This window comes from Anthonomus grandis, chromosome 20, assembly GCF_022605725.1.
Source record: "Anthonomus grandis grandis chromosome 20, icAntGran1.3, whole genome shotgun sequence".
In the NCBI taxonomy this organism is placed as follows: Eukaryota; Metazoa; Arthropoda; class Insecta; order Coleoptera; family Curculionidae; genus Anthonomus; species Anthonomus grandis.
Window position 1 is genome coordinate 2518742 of NC_065565.1, and position 16403 is coordinate 2535144.

General features: G+C 33.7%; 1 protein-coding gene across 1 annotated transcript; it reads right to left on the reverse strand.

Annotated features, from left to right (window-relative positions):
- Positions 1–14224: 14224 nt before the first annotated feature.
- On the reverse strand, positions 14225–15515 carry LOC126747784 (death-associated protein kinase related-like). Its single transcript, XM_050456586.1, has one exon. The coding sequence runs from the start codon at positions 15388–15390 to the stop codon at positions 14290–14292; it is 1101 nt and encodes a 366-aa protein (XP_050312543.1). The 5' UTR covers positions 15391–15515; the 3' UTR covers positions 14225–14289.
- Positions 15516–16403: the final 888 nt, after the last annotated feature.

The following is a 16403-nucleotide window of genomic DNA, read 5'->3' on the forward strand; positions in this document are numbered from 1 at the left end:
ACCATAAATCTCAAGTCTAGGTATGGAAATTTGTTTTAATGGTGCAACTCGCGTTTTGGCATAGGCAAGTTTAGATGTACAGTTTCCGAATGAATCTATAGAGCGTATAAAAATACAGGCTCCATAAGCAGATTGTGAAGCGTCACAGAAACCGTGCAATTGTATAGATTGTGGATTAATACAAAAAATGTGCCTTGGTATTTGTAATTCATTAATTTTTAGTAACTCAGAACGGTACTTAGTCCATATGGAATGCAAATTTGCAGAAATTGATTCATCCCAAGAAAGGTTTAGTTTCCAGAGTTCCTGGAGTAATATTTTAGCTATAATGGTTACAGATGCAAGAGGACCTAGTGGATCAAAAATCTGAGCAGTGCAAGATAAAATATGATGTTTCGTAACCTTAAAATTGTTATTGCAAAAATTAATAGAGTATTGAATACAATCTGTAGAGGAATTTCACAAAAGTTTTAATGTCTTCCCGTTCTCAGTGTCACCAATTTTTAAAATGCAAGAATCGGGATTATGTATTGACTTCACATTGGAAGTCCATTTTCGTAAAGTGAATCCATATTTAAGTAATAGTTGTGAAATACGTTCTTTTATTTCAGTAAGTTTATTAATCTCATCACAACCTGTTAATAAATCATCAACATAAAAATCATGCAAGATAATCGAGCAAATCTTGGAAAATTCTTTCATGTGACGAAGTGCTACTTCTTGCAAAGATCTAATTGCAAGAAATGATGCAGAAGCTGTGCTGTATATTACGGTATTTAAATTATATACAGATATATTATCTTCTGGATTAAATTGCCATAATATCTTTTGGAGATCCCTCTGTTCCTCTTTTATAAAGATCTGCCGATACATTTTAGCAACGTCTGCACTGAAAACAAAATGGTGCTTCCTAAATCGTAATACAATGGAAAACAAATTGTCCTGAATAGTAGGACCAATCAGCATTATGTCATTTACTGAAACTCCTGTAGAAGACTTAGCTGAACCATCGAAAACAACGCTTAACTTAGTTGTAGTGGAAGACTGTTTTAATACACAATGGTGTGGGAGAAAAAATCCTGATTGTCCTCCTTGGTCAGTTGAAAGAGTGATATGTCCAAGTTGAATGTATTCTGTCATAAAATTATGATATTGTGATTTTAGGTCAGGATTTCTTTCAAGTTTTTGCTCCAAACTAAGAAATCGATTAAATGCTGTAGTCCTTGAGTCACCCAAGTCCGTGACGGATATCAGAGCCACGATAAAATGTCCATCAGTGGTTTGAGTAACGTTTTCTTAGAAGTGAGTTTCACAATATTTCTCCTCATCAGATAAGAATTTAGTTTTAGGGCACTCCTCAATCTCCCAAAATTTCGCCAATTGTGTGCTAAGATCTCGTGTGATAGAATGATAGCAGTGTGTTGATGTTTGAGGATTTTGATAGATAGATCCAGAAATGATCCAACCAAGTTTGGTTTTGTGTAACGTTGGAAGGTTATTGCCAAGTTTGACTTGTCCTATACTTAAAAGATCCCAAAATATGTCAGCTCCTATCAAAATATCTACGGGGGAGGCTCTGTTGAAGTTTGGATCTGCCAAGACAATTTTGTTTGGAATATTGAGCATTGATATATCAATATTTGTATAAGGTAAATTTCCTGTAATTTTTGGCAAAACTAAGCAAGATATGCATCTATCAAAGTTATTTATAGTTGATTTAAACTTTACATTAACAAAATGAGTAAGTTGTTGTTTAGAATTATTAATCGAAGAAACAATAAGATTGTAAGATTGTTTGGGTAATTGCAAAATATTGCAAAGGCGTTCAGAAATAAAATTCGATTGGCTTCCATTATCCAGTAAAACTCTGCAATCATGTGGTTTTCCAAATTTATCAAAAACATTCACGCGAGCTGTGGAAAGTAAAATAAGAGGCTTAATAGAAGATTCAGTTGATATAGTGTTAACATGACATGAAGAAGCATTTTCCTGAAAATCTTGCTGTACTGAATTTACATGAGAAATGCTTGGTTTAACAGTGTTTGAATTTATTTTATTTTCACAGTCTGAAAGTGTTGAAGTTTTATTTTCAAAATGTAACAACGTATGATGTACTTTAGAATATCTTCTGCAACCTGAGGATTTGCAATTCTCAGTGGAGTGGTTATTACCAAGACAATTGACACAAAGATGTAGTCGTTTAGCTCTTTGTAATCTGTCAAAGGGTGAAAGTTTAACAAAATCATTGCAGTTATAAATATTGTGGTTTTTATTACATAAATGACAATGTGAGTTATTTGTAGTTAAAAAGGATTTTATTTTATGTACTCTAATGTCTTGTTTTCTTTGTGATGGTATGTCGATGTTACTGGAAACTACTGATTCCAATATCCGACAGCGATTCTTTAAAAATTGTAGAAACTCATCCATCGTTGGCAATTTGCCTGCAAAATTAGTTGATTCCCAAGCACATTCTTGTAGTATTGTCAAGTTTTGTACAAAGTAAATAAATAATAATATCATTCCAATAATTAGTAGGACATCCAAGAGCATTTAAAGATCGTAAATGCTTTTGAATTCGATCTAAAAGTAGTCTAACACCCTCAGAAGTCTCTTTTGTAAGAACTGGAAGCGCAAAAATGGCTTTGATGTGATTAGTAACAAGTAGTTTTTTGTTTTCAAAGCGCTCAATTAAAAGGTTCCAGGCAATTTCATAATTTCCATTAGAAACTTGTAAAGACTGAATAATGTTGGCAGCGACACCTTTCAAGGACAAGCGCAAATAATGAAATTTCTGTACATTATTAAGTTTTTTATTTTCATGTATAATTGATTTAAAACTGTCACGGAAAAAGAGCCACTGATCAAATGACCCATCAAATGTTGGCAAATTCACGTCAGGCAATTTAATGTTAGTAATATCAACATCAGCTAGACCGGCTTCCGAAATACGAGAAGATCTAGTTTCATCTAAATCAGTATCATGAGAGTCACGCTCCTTAATAAATTCAGTAACCTCAGTAATAATAGCATAGAAATTATCTTCAAATGCTTGTCGTTCAGGAATATGAACCATCTCATAATTCTCCTCGCAATCAGGATCAGAGGTTTCAATAGACAATTGTGCTTCATTAAAATCTCTAAGAGTTCTTCAGCGTTATCTAATCGTTTACGTAAATTTGCAAAATTAATGTTATCAGTGTGCTTAATAGTATTAAAATGGTTTATAAATCGAGTCAAAGAACTCTTAGCAGATTTCTGTCAATAATAAGAATAATAGCAAAGAGTTCTGGGACAAAATAAAGAAACATAATTTTTTTTAAAAATCACCCTCTAAGTTGCCTATAAATTTAATTAATCCAGATCTAATTAATAAAGCGTTCTTAACGAGTATCCCTAAAACCACCATAGATTAATATATAACTTACTAATAAATTTTCACAATAATAACTTTGTGACTAACTAGTGAACCTTTTAAATTTATGCTGATAACTCAGATATATTGTATAGTCTTAAGAAAGTAAAAAGCAATGCAGTTGGCATTGACACCATATCAGCAAGAATGCTAAAATTGTATACCCCTCACTGTCTATCCCCTTTTACCAATACAATTAACTCCTGTTTGGAAATGGGAATCATACCTGAACTTTGGAAAAAAGCTTTAGTCAGCCCTATTCCTAAGAAAACCATTCCAACCATTAATGATTTACGTCCAATCAGCATTCTACCTGCGCCTTCAAAACTACTTATAAAAATAATTAAATCACAAATGGTCGAATATTTTGCAGTGAACAATATTTTACCTATTAAGTACTAATCTGGGTTCCGTCAGGGTTATAGCTGATCTACTACTTTGCTTAAAATTATAAGTGACATCACACAATACAACTATTGATAAGGGTGGTTGCTGCCCCACTGTCTTAATTGATATGTCAAAAACCTTTGATTCAGTTAATATAAATCTTCTACTGGCAAAATTAAAATTTTATAAAATCAAGTATAATAGTTTTTTTAAGAGTTACTTGACAAAAAGAAGCCAGGCTGTTCGCCTGCATAATGAACTGGGTAATCTGCTTATGTCCAATTTTCAGTTGGTGGAGACAGGCGTTCCTCAGGACTCCATTCTTGGTCTTCTTTTGTTTTCAGTTTTCACCTCTGATATTGAAAATGTTATAAATAATTGCCTGTACCATATGTATGCTGATGACATTCAGATCTCCCTTCAAGTGAACCTAAAGATCTGATCACAGCGATTACAAAGATCAATGATGACTTCAGCAAAATATCTAATTGGGCGGAGCATAACTCTTTGTTGATTAATCCTCAAAAAACACAAGCAATTTTATTTTCTAAAATCAATATAGAAACTGATAATCTTATTATATGTTAATGGGAGTGTGGCTGACTGGCAGGAAAAAGTAAAAAATCTTGGGTTATACATGGACCAACTATTGAAATTTGATTTTCATATGTAGCCAGGTCTATTTTAAATTAAAATCAATTCACGAATACAAATACAACCTTCGAAAAAAGACTTAAAAAATCTCTAATTTTTTTAATTCCTAATTACCTTGACACTGTCTATGGACCACCTCTCACAAAAAATAATCAATTTAAATTACAAAAAACTCAAAACAGCTGTGCTAGATATGTCAGTTGTATACCTCTTAAAAAGCATGTCAGTCAGCATGTTGTGGAGCTTTTCAAAAAATAAAAATTTTGTGATATGTAATTTTTTTAAATTTTTATTCTGTGCTCAAAGCTTTTCAATAATGTCATGTTTTTTAAAATTTGTCAGTTTATTTAAAACTAGATATTTTATTTATTCTTGCCTAATGGCTAAATCTTTATTGGTAATTGCTAAAAATTGCTCTGCGAATCTATTACCTTTTGGCATTTTTATTAATAAAATATATTTTATTTTATTTTTATTTCAATTATCTGCACATAATAAAAATGTGATTTCTATATAGAGACAAAAGGCTAGTTCTTTTTTATATCGAAAGAAAGATAATCTATGTTGGATTGTGATCCCAGCATGCACTCTCTAACGATTCCACTCTAAACGAAAGAAACTCTATAAATATTCTTTACTTCCCAAAACATTAATGAACGCTGTTATACCTGTGATATGGTCGACCCTTCGAACAGAACAAATGCTTCATGATTATATAGAACAACTTATTTAATACAACTGCCAAAAAGGGTGACCCAATTTTTTTCTGAAGAAAGAAGCCAAGGCGCAATCATTTTATTATTCAAGAGGATTTTAGTTCTTTATAGCATAGAATTTGGTCTCACTATGCACACCTGGATTTTTGTTATGAATAAAGGGTGTCCCGTTTATTTACCATATAGAAAACTTCTTCGCCTCAAGCCTTTCAAACAAAGTGTTCACATATTTGTGGGTAGTAATTCATTTCAATTGATCAGAATGAGATTTAAAGACTTGACAATTTAGTTTTTTCCGTACTTAATAAGTTAATATAGAATAATAATTAAAATAGTGTTGAATGGCCTTTTATTCGGTTGAACAAATACACAAATTACAACTCATAACTAATAAATCCATAATTAATACGTTAAAATACATAAATTAGTACGTCTCGCCATAATCCAGTCACGTCATAATCTCTTCTTGTCAATCACTGTCGCAACAATTATTTTTCCGTGTCTAAAGTTCAATTTTTATATTTATACATTGGCAATACTTGGTTGGCACCTGGATGCGCAGACGACTTAGCAGTCTTGCGATTGAAGCGCCACCAGTCGTCTCTCTCTCTCTCCAAACATATTACAAAAGTAATTCTCAAAAGTTAGTTCTTCGCAAGTTCTTTTTCGCAAAAGTCTACATTGTTTTTAAGAAAATCTTATCTAAGTGAATACTTTGAAACAAGCAGAATCCAGTCAAGTTCTCCAGAGGAAATCAGGGATCCCTGCGACACTCACATCCAGAAATTCCAAAGGTAAGGTGCCATTCATCATTTTTATTGCCAAAGTATACCCTTTTCGCGTCGAATCTCAACAAAAAATTTGTCTTTTAATAGGAACCACCTTATCGCGACAATCACTTATGCCAACCTAGCAAAACCTAATAACTATCAACACATATGACGCGAAAAAAACATAAAGGCGCGAAATTCAAATTTTAAAATTAAATACTACAGTTTCGGCCTAACCTGACTAAAGATCGACCCCATCTTATCAATTAAAAATAGAAGTTACATAAAAATTAAACCTTATACATAAGTCAAAAGGTGCCATAATCTATATAATAATACATAATTTCTCATAACATAATCTTACAAAAGATATCATAATCACACATAATCAGAAATTTAATACATAACTTAGACATAATCAAAACCATAATAAATAATGGGCACATAATTTCAGTTTAAAGCATAATCTCACACAATCGTAAATACATGAATAATGTATAATATAATAAAATATTACTTATAATAGTCTCATAATTGGAAATTCATAATGGCATATTCATTAATCAGATAAGTACATAAAATATTAAGAAAAGTATTTATTAAAAATTCTTTTACCCTATATAGCCGCGTTATGAGCAGGACAGCCATTTTGCTGAAAATAAGCCGATCCCAGGTCTACATCAGGTAGGATTTGAATGGCAGGAAGAACTTGGTTTTGCAGCAACTCAAGGTACTTTTGGGCGTTTAAAGTGCCATCAATAAAAAATGGCCCTATAACATTGTCGCCCAAAATACCTGCCCAAACATTTAATTTCTGAGGATACTGGGTATGAAACTGAAAACTTCTGTGCTCGTTTTCCTGAGACCAATAACGAACAATGGAAGAATTGTGTTTGCCATGTAATGGAAAAGAAGATTCATCAGAAAACAAAATATTTTTTAAAAAATATTCGTTTTCATTTGCCTTTTCCATCATGGTTTCACAATATTCCATTCTTCGCCACTGGTCTTTAGAAAATATTTCCTGAGTTTTTGAATACTTGAAACATTTGTACCCATATTTTTTCCAGATACGAGCAACAGTTTTATTGCTCATTCCCAGTTCCTCTCCAACACTTCTAGTGGACCGTGTCGAATCAAGTTCTAGGGTACTGCAAACCATTTCTTCCCGCCGTTTTATATCCTGGACCACTTCAACAGGTGGTTCTTGACGTTTTGTGTGACATTTTTTACAATCTTGAAGACAAAAAGATATCTCAAAATTTGTAACCACATTTAAAACCGTTTTTGCACAAGGAATCGGTCTATTCTCAAATTTCACTGAAAACAAATCTCTACATTGTACTGCCGAATTGCCTCCATAAAGTCCGAACTCTTTCAGAAGGGGTATAAACAGCCATAGTGAAAAAAACACGAAAATAATGCTTAACAATTATTAATGCAACGTGCAGTAACACAGCAAAGTAAGGTCTGCTGACTCCCCGGTTCAAAAAATAAAAACGAAAAATTGCGCCGCCTGTAAGCCGCAACCAAGCAGTGTTGCCATTATTTTGGGTAATACGTAGCTCACGATAACACGTTCTCTATATGTGTTATTAGAGAAAATGAGATCAACCGCCGAGTAAGGCAGAATTTGCAGAGATGCCGGCTTGTGCAAAAGATACAAGAGGAAAAAGATGGCTGATCGCGATGTGATTAATTCTGATCCTCTCGACATTTCTATAGATGCTGTGTTAAAAAGAAAGCCTCATTAATGAATTCTACGGTTATAAGTGTTGTTTGCGGTGGAGTTTATTATTTAAGTTGCTTTATGGGGAGAAAAAGCAAATTAAGTAAATTTGAGTAATTGATAATTTCAGAGTCGTTTGTTGTGCTAGAAATATATCTTATAATGCTGATGTCAATAAACTAAAAGGAATTATAACGAAAAATTTTTTATTAAAAATGCTCGTTAGTCAACTACAGGAGAAAAACGATATTTTTCAAGGATTGTCCAGTGTTAAAGGCCGATCTTCATACATTGGAAAATGAAATAGTGGATTTAAAAGAAAAGCAGTGAACTAATATGTTACCAGTGCCAACAATGGGGCATACATCATTTGCAGACAAGGCTAAATGTAATCTCGTGGAACCTGTAATTATTATAAAACCTAGGGAAAAACAATGAAGAGTATTGTCACAAAAAGGGATATCAGGCATTAAATTAATCCATCTGGAATAGGCATTTCAAAATTCGCGCAAGCTAAAGATGGGGCTATAGTTATTGGCTGTGAGGATCGAACACAGATTAATTCGTTAAAAAATAAAATAGAGGAGATGAAATTGAAAGTAAAAATTGCCAATATTATTAATATACAATTACAAATACAATTAATTGTCAGTAGATAAAAGAATTAAGAGTTACTTGAGGTATGCTTAAGGCGAGGAATTAGTAAAAAAAAAAAAACAAATCCGCACTGAACTACTGTTCAAGAGGAAAATCCAAAACGTGATCACGTGTTGTTTACAAGAAGTATATGTTTGGAGCCTAATTCACAATACCTCACTGGCCCTAAATACCTTTTACAAACTCTAGTCAAGTCACATTAATCTAAATAAAACTTTTAAATAGTAAGGTTCGAATTGAAAAGCCTATTAATGGTATGTTGGTGCAATAAAACCTATTAACCAACAACCAACACTATGACTAAATATGTTATTTGTAGCAAATAGCCGATCCCTTACAAGGTGATACAGGCTCAATGTCAAAATCAATTATGTCGATGCTCGACTCAAATGAAAACCCTCAGGTTAATATTATTAGACTTAGCAAGAACCCCTTAACGTTTTTGTTTTACATAAAAGAAAATAAACTCATAAAATTCAAATTAATAAATCAACCCCCAACCCTAAATCAAACCGTTCAATAAAAGAGAAATAAAATAAAATGTGCAAAAACTTGCGTGTCCTCTAATCTCTTGTGTATTTTGGCTAAGGTAGCTTAACTCGACAGCTCTGGAACCAGTCAGCTACAACCAGGGTAACGACTACATGGGCAAGTCGATTTCAGGCAAGTTTCAATCGAAAATTGCAGAGCCACAGTACAATGCTCAGTCCAGGCTGTGTTGAGGCTCACTTCAGCCGGTTGCCAACAGTGTTGGGATGACCAGAAGAAACCAGAGAATAGGAAGAGACCAGAGAATAGAGGAGAGAATAAGAAAAAGGAGAGGCCTCTAAAATAGAGGACAAAAAAATCAGTAAAATAAACACACAATCAATTCTATGGTAATTACCAACATCAGGTCAATCCGAAATCCTCTCGGCTACAACTTCCCACTAGACGTTCATCAAATTAAACCCCAAAACTTGGGAGGAATATTTTTTCATTCAACCGAATTCTCGGCAAGATGAACTTAAATTTTCCTTAAAACCACAAAATGTCGACTGTTCTTTCTGATAACGGGATGGCTACCGGCTGGACAAGGAACTGACAACTCCCCACATAGCAAAATTATATACCTAGCATGTGCTTAGAATCGACTTTTACGTATAAGAATATTGGAAATATGTGCTGAGCATGTGCTAAGAATTATACTTATATCTACTGAGAAAATGCTCAGCATATACTTATGGCCGCAAGTAGCATGTGCTATGCACTAGGATTAGGAATGTTCTAGGAATATATTGGGAATACTTGGCTATATATGCATAGCACATTCTTGGAACATACTTGCTACAAAAATCAGCTACATAAAATATGCTTATAAAATTTATTCAATAAAAATCACATAATGCAACATATTTTATACATTATCACACGCATTTGAGGTTCTTTTATTACATCTCACTGCATCTAAAAAGAAAAAGTTCCATTAATAGTTATTTCAAATCTGTGATTTTTCCTAATGATGTATAGTGTTTTGGACTACGGAGATATAAAAAAATATATATAAAAAAACAAATTTTTCTATGAACCACAGCTGGGTTTACAAAAATTTATTGTTGTTAAACAATAAAGACGTCAACATTTTTTTTAGATATCTAAAAAAATCTTGACATCCTTAATAAACTTAATATAGATTTTAAAAAATCAACAATATAAAGGAGCTTTTAGCTGGCCCTATTTTAATTTTGGATAATAAAATTCTTGGATTAAATTTATAACCATATGGTTCTACAGTTATAAAAAAAAGAAATTACACAAACCACTATACATACTTACCAATTATAACTCAGGATAGGGTCATAGAGTGTCATCTAAAGTCAGCAAAAGTTCTGTTTCAGTTTTTTTGGTCACTATGCGTCTAAGTGAACGTTTACTTTTTGGTTGTTTTTTGTTGACATTTTACGTGATACCTCTTCAAACTTAACTTAAACACAACAACTAAAACTAATTAGAAAAATTAAAACCTATCAAACTAGGTATAAATTGAAATATTACAAACTAAAAAAGCTGTGTACCTACCTACACTGATACCTATATCCTTAGCACACACAAGACAGTCTTCTTTATTGAAATTTCAATAAAACTCAGAGTCTTCTGAAGAATACCCCTGCTTAATGTTTCTTTGGAATTTAATGTTCCTAAACCTAACCCTCAATCCTCATTTATGTACATTGCCACAGTAAACCCTTACGGTATACACTATTTTTATACACGATTTTGACTACGGAACTACAGGCCTCGTATTCTCGTATACGATAATAAAAATTTCTCGAACAAAAGAACAGAGAACGAAACGGAAAATAAAAAATAAACACCGATATTCGTTCGATCATTTGTCTATGACACCGATGGCGTCAAAAATGTCAAAAATACCGGCTGGCCGCACTACCGGCTGAGGCAGTAGCACTAGGTGGCGCTGTTGTCATGTTGTTTTGTATAATATATCCCGGTATATCATAAGCATATGCTACGCACATCGTCTGAAGTATATCCTATAAAGTATTTTATAAGAATATGGCGAAATAACCTTAGCATATGTTATGAATAAATGCACGGGAACATACGTCTAAGAATATAGGTGGTACATAACTATATCTTGGTAGAACATGCTAAGAATATGAAAATAAGAATATTCGTTCAATCACATTCTGGGTATATGCTATAGATATGAATATGCTTCTTATTGCTATATGGGTCACCAGACAGTGACATGTGACACTAGCAGTGAACTTGTCACTCTCTCTCTTCGACACGATCTGACCCTGCCTCTTGGTGCAAACTACGCGGAGCCTCACTCTATCAAAATAGAAATTCCGCAATACCACAGCAAAATGATACTGCTCGGATACTAAAACATGGAAAACTAACAAAATTTTCCCAACGGGGTTACGAAATTCCAATTTTCCTCTTACGTGATTTATGACGCTCCGTCATCCGCCAAATGGAAACCAAACTTTAATGGGAAACAGCAACGCTGCCAAACCTCCACAACAACAAGTGTGTCAATAGTCATTACTGTCAATCACAGTCACTGTCAATCGGCTAGTAGGGTTAGAAACCAGATGTCAAGGCACGTTTATTTACTAAAACTTAACTTCAAGAATTGAAGGGAAATATAGCAAGCAAAACTGGGGAGGCCAATTTCAAATCAATTAGGATACCTTGCCCAACATGATTCCGCTATAGAAGAAAGTATTTGTAAGTTTTCCTACACTAACGGATCACGATCTAAAAGGTCTCATTTACTCCACTCATCGCAATCTGTGGCACAACAGCACCCTCTAGAAGTCCCTCCATACCCCAGACATATACCGGCCTCATAGAAACTCTTGACAAACAAACCAAAGGTCAGAAAGTTTCCAACACCAGGGACTAAGGAAACATAATAAACATAATACGACTAACTCCACAGAGGTGTGCTGACAGGATAGGGTAGGTAAATACATTCCTAAAAATAATCAAACCCCAAAAGCCTTAAAAAAAATAAATTGCATTACTATCAAACCCCAAATTCCATTTATAAAAACTGTAAATCACACAACCCTTTCAAGCCTATACCAAAACCCATAAACTTTTGCCCGAATTTATATGAAATCCCATGTTACATGCTTAGTGCAAAATCTGCATGTAACAAATTGTTCTGACATAAGCAGGAATAAAAACAATGAGAACGTTGTCAAAAAAATCATGGAATATAATGAGCTACTTTGTCATCATACTATTCATATGAAAGCTGTAAAAAGGATTCAAAACAGACCCAAGAACGTTGATCTTATTGTTAAGGTGGATTCTAAAACACACAAGGTGTTATTAAAAAGATTAACTTCTGATGGGTGGTTTAGGTCATATGTGCATATTCTGCAGTGCTATAATTGCATGGGCTTAATCACCTTGGCTAACTACTATTCGACACAGAAGGTTTGCTCAAGATGTTCAGGAGATCACTCTTTTAAAGATTGTAAGTCAACATATCTTAAATGTGTAAATTGTGCTAAGGGCAATGAAAAAAACATATTTCTAAAGCTAAATACTTTACATGCCGCCCTCGATAGAGTATGTTTTATTAGAAAGAACCAAATACAGAAAATTAGTAAAAGAATAGACTATTTTGGTTGCACAAAAGATAATTTTGGTACTAATAGATAGATATAAATTACATAATATATCACAAAAATATATTAATGGCACAAGTAATAGCGAAGAGTCTAATAGTGATTTTTTGCAAATTGTGTTTTTAGAAAAGCTTGGCTAGTCGTGATCAAAAATTAGAAGTGCCGGTCAACAAAGCTTTACCACATTCAGATGTTTCGCTGCCTCTGGTTTTGGTTGCAGATGAAGCATTTCCGTTAAAGGAAAATATATGAAGACCCTTTCCAGGAAAAAACTTGTCTGATGAGCGTGAACGAATTTTTAACAACAGATTATCACGAGCCAGACGTATAGTGGAAAATACGTTTGGAATGACTGCTCATACTTGGAGAAGTTTATTGAAGCGAATAGAAGTTGATGTAGATTATGCAACTATGTTGTATCCTTCATAATTTTGTTCTCTCTGAAAGTAACAAATATAACGCTTATTTTCGCCCGAGGGGCCAAAATAATGCAACTGAATACACTATAATAAATCAAAATAATGCAATAAAATCGGGCCGTCATGCAAGACCGACCAGAAATGCTATGGATATTCGTAACCAATTTGCCGATTGGTTTGTTTCTCCAGCTGGAGAAGTTCCTTGGCAGTACGAAGCTTGTCAGTAATAATATTAACGCTTAGATTGTGGAACATTTTTAGGTTACTATTAGTAGGTTTGTGTCAAAAATTACTCACTGTCTGTTTTAACTTCTTCTTGCATGCTTTTCCAGGCTCTCTCTCTGGCATTATTGTTTTTGTATTTAGATAATGTTTTATCATAAAGTAAAGGATTCTTTTCAACTGCACAAATTAGGCGTTCTTCGATTCACATTGCCTAGACTCCGCACGCGGAGCTATTTACATCTGTGCTTCTACCCTGGCAGCTACTTAACTCTTACTATTACTGTACGTTTAGCGGTCAAAATTATTATCAAAGAAGGCAAACATCGGCATTTCAACGAAAACCTAAAAGCAGTCTTATGTGTTTCGCTGTTTTACCGAATTGTCGGCAAAATAAAACAGTTCGTTTAGAAACGTACTAGGAACTGACATTTTATATATTTTTTTATATATAAATTGAATATCTGTTTTTAAATAATTGAATCCCATAATAGGATGTACCCGTAACTTCGTTTGTTTCTTATTTTGCCCTTTACGTCTTAAATACAGCAAATATAATAAATAGATTTTAGTAACCTTCGCCATCTTGAGCGAACTCAAGACCGGCAACAGTTAAATCGGATGCTAATGGGAAAAAACTTGCCGGTTTGCCGCTTTGCTTTCGGTATGTTGCCGTCGCCGTGTCGGTTCCATGCCGGTAGATGTGAAAACGCGCATCCTCTTCTCTTCCCTCACCGTACCGTATTGAATTTGGCCTACATACCACCAGGTTTATTAAGAAGTGTTACCAAAGAGATGACATGTTAGGTTTGGGGATGAATAAATGTGATTTTGTTACAATGTTGCCTATTGTTACTCACACAGAAGGCCTGGATTACTTTCTCTACTGTTTAAAGGCTACCCGATAGGCCGTGGTTCCTCATCCACATTAAACTTGAGGGTACTACAACAAGTACTACAAACTTTATGAATAACCCAGAAGATTGAGAAGAGCGCCAGTAATATCATTACACTAATTTTTAGTTATTACAAAAAAAACGTATTTTTTTTATCAACCTTATAACCACCATATTCAACAACTTCTGCAAAATAAAAAACCACATATTTTAATATAATTTTTTTTAATACAAGAAAACCATAAACATTTGGGAAATCAGTAAATACACGTTTTAACACAAAATCCTTTTGTCAACGTTAGACTGAAAAACGGTGGACTGTGAAAGATCACTACATAGGGGACAACGGTAGTTTGATATACTTAAAGTGTTGTTCTTTGATTTCTCTTGAAAGCCCTCGGACTCGTAAAGGCAACAAAAGCTCTTTCGTTGATGTGCTTTGGTTGCTTTTAAGCTTATTGCTTGTAGAGGAAGTACGGTTAAAGGAGATACTTTCAATGAAATCCACGGGTGGTCTAGAAGCTCATGTAATTGCGGTCTTTTTATAGGGTCTATAGTAAGAGTACTCCTAATAAAATCTATAGCTGCACTGGAAACATTGTAAAATGAGTCAGAGTCGAAGGTGAGTGCACATTTTGATATATTTAGAAATGTTTGCTGTTTATCATCTGCTCCGAAAGGGCTTAAACCAGACAGTATTACATAAGCCAACACACCGATCGACCAAATATCAGTTGCCAGACTTATTGGTTCATAACTAAGCACTTCAGGTGAGACATAATCAACGGTACCTACTATTTCTCGCAATGCCACTTTAGGTTGTATTACTCTTGAAGTACCAAAGTCACACAGTTTTAGCTCCTCATAGCTCTCTTGCTCAGAGAGCAGTACATTCTGAGGTTTTAAATCTAGATGAGCAATATTTCTTGTATGCAAATACAAGACTCCTTCCAGGATTTGTATCATGGCCTTACGAGCTTCTGCCTCAGCCAGACACTGACCACTATCCAATAAATGCTGAAGATCTCCACCAGCAGCCAGTTCTAGGATTAAAATTATTTCTGTCACTGACTCATAAACCTCGTGGAGTCCAATTATTCTATTCGTTGATGCGCATTGTAACAACACGATTATTTCATGTACAATTTCCTTTATTTGATCTTTATTTCGACGCCTTTTTTTAATAACTTTCGCAGCGTACTGAGTACCGTTTTGCTTGTGAACTACTCGGCGGACTGTTGCATATTTACCTCGGCCAAGTTGTGCTTTCGAATTAATCTCATATACATCCTCAACATTTTTCTTTTGAAGAATGCAATCCAGATTTTTATTCTCCAACTCAAAGAGTCCGTCACATATTTTAAACTGAAGCATAATATAAATATCTACTTTTTATAATCACTCCTTTGTAAAGTATTTCATATTAGAGTCTAGCAAATTATTGGGCCTAAACTCACCGACAAATAAATTTTGACATATTAAAGAGTTTAAGTCAATAACCTATTTTAGACTGTTTGACAAAAATTCTTTTGACATAATAGTCTGTTTTGATTTAAAGAGATATGTTAGGATACGACGTATGTTGTAAATTTTTTATAAAATTTATTAAATATTAAAATAATTAAATATGTGTTTTTTCTCAATGTGATTTAAGTCAGATCTTAGTTTCTTTATTTATATTTAATATATACCAAGCGCCACAATTTTGTTGTGCAGGGCTGTTAAATCAAAAAAATACCAATAGCATTAGTCTGAATAGTTTTGCAACTTATCATGAATCATTTCCATTGTTGGAACTTTATTTTCCTTATAAAAATCATAAATGATACCACGAATATATTCTTTTGTGCTGATGTCAATTTTCTTAAGCTTTTTACCAACCCGTTTGCGTTTAAGTGAGTGATCTATTACATCACCGGCTTTAACCACTCTAACAACAGTTGTGCGACTAAACTTGGTCAACTCGCAAATTCTCGTACAAATTTTATTTTCAGACGAATCGCACTCATTGACACTTTCACTTTTTAAGCTAGAGTACATATTTATGATAATCCTCTGAGTTTGAACGTGAAAGTCTTTATGCGCAAACTCAGGTTCTATTAGGTCTAGAAGAAAAAATTATTTTTAGAAACAAAATTGAAAAAAAAAAGATTTGATATCTATTTGGTAGTAAGAGAGAGAGTTGAGAATTGAATGATGAATTGAATGACAACTATTCGATTCATCATCACTAGTATCAAAAGGCCGCCAAAATGACATTTTTATTGTTCAAAAGCTCAGACGAAAGTAAACAAAACAAAACAACAGTATACCGGGTGGTGCGTTCAGTATGTGGTTCAGGTAAAACCACACACCAGCCACCAGCAAACAATTTGTTATAAGGCTTT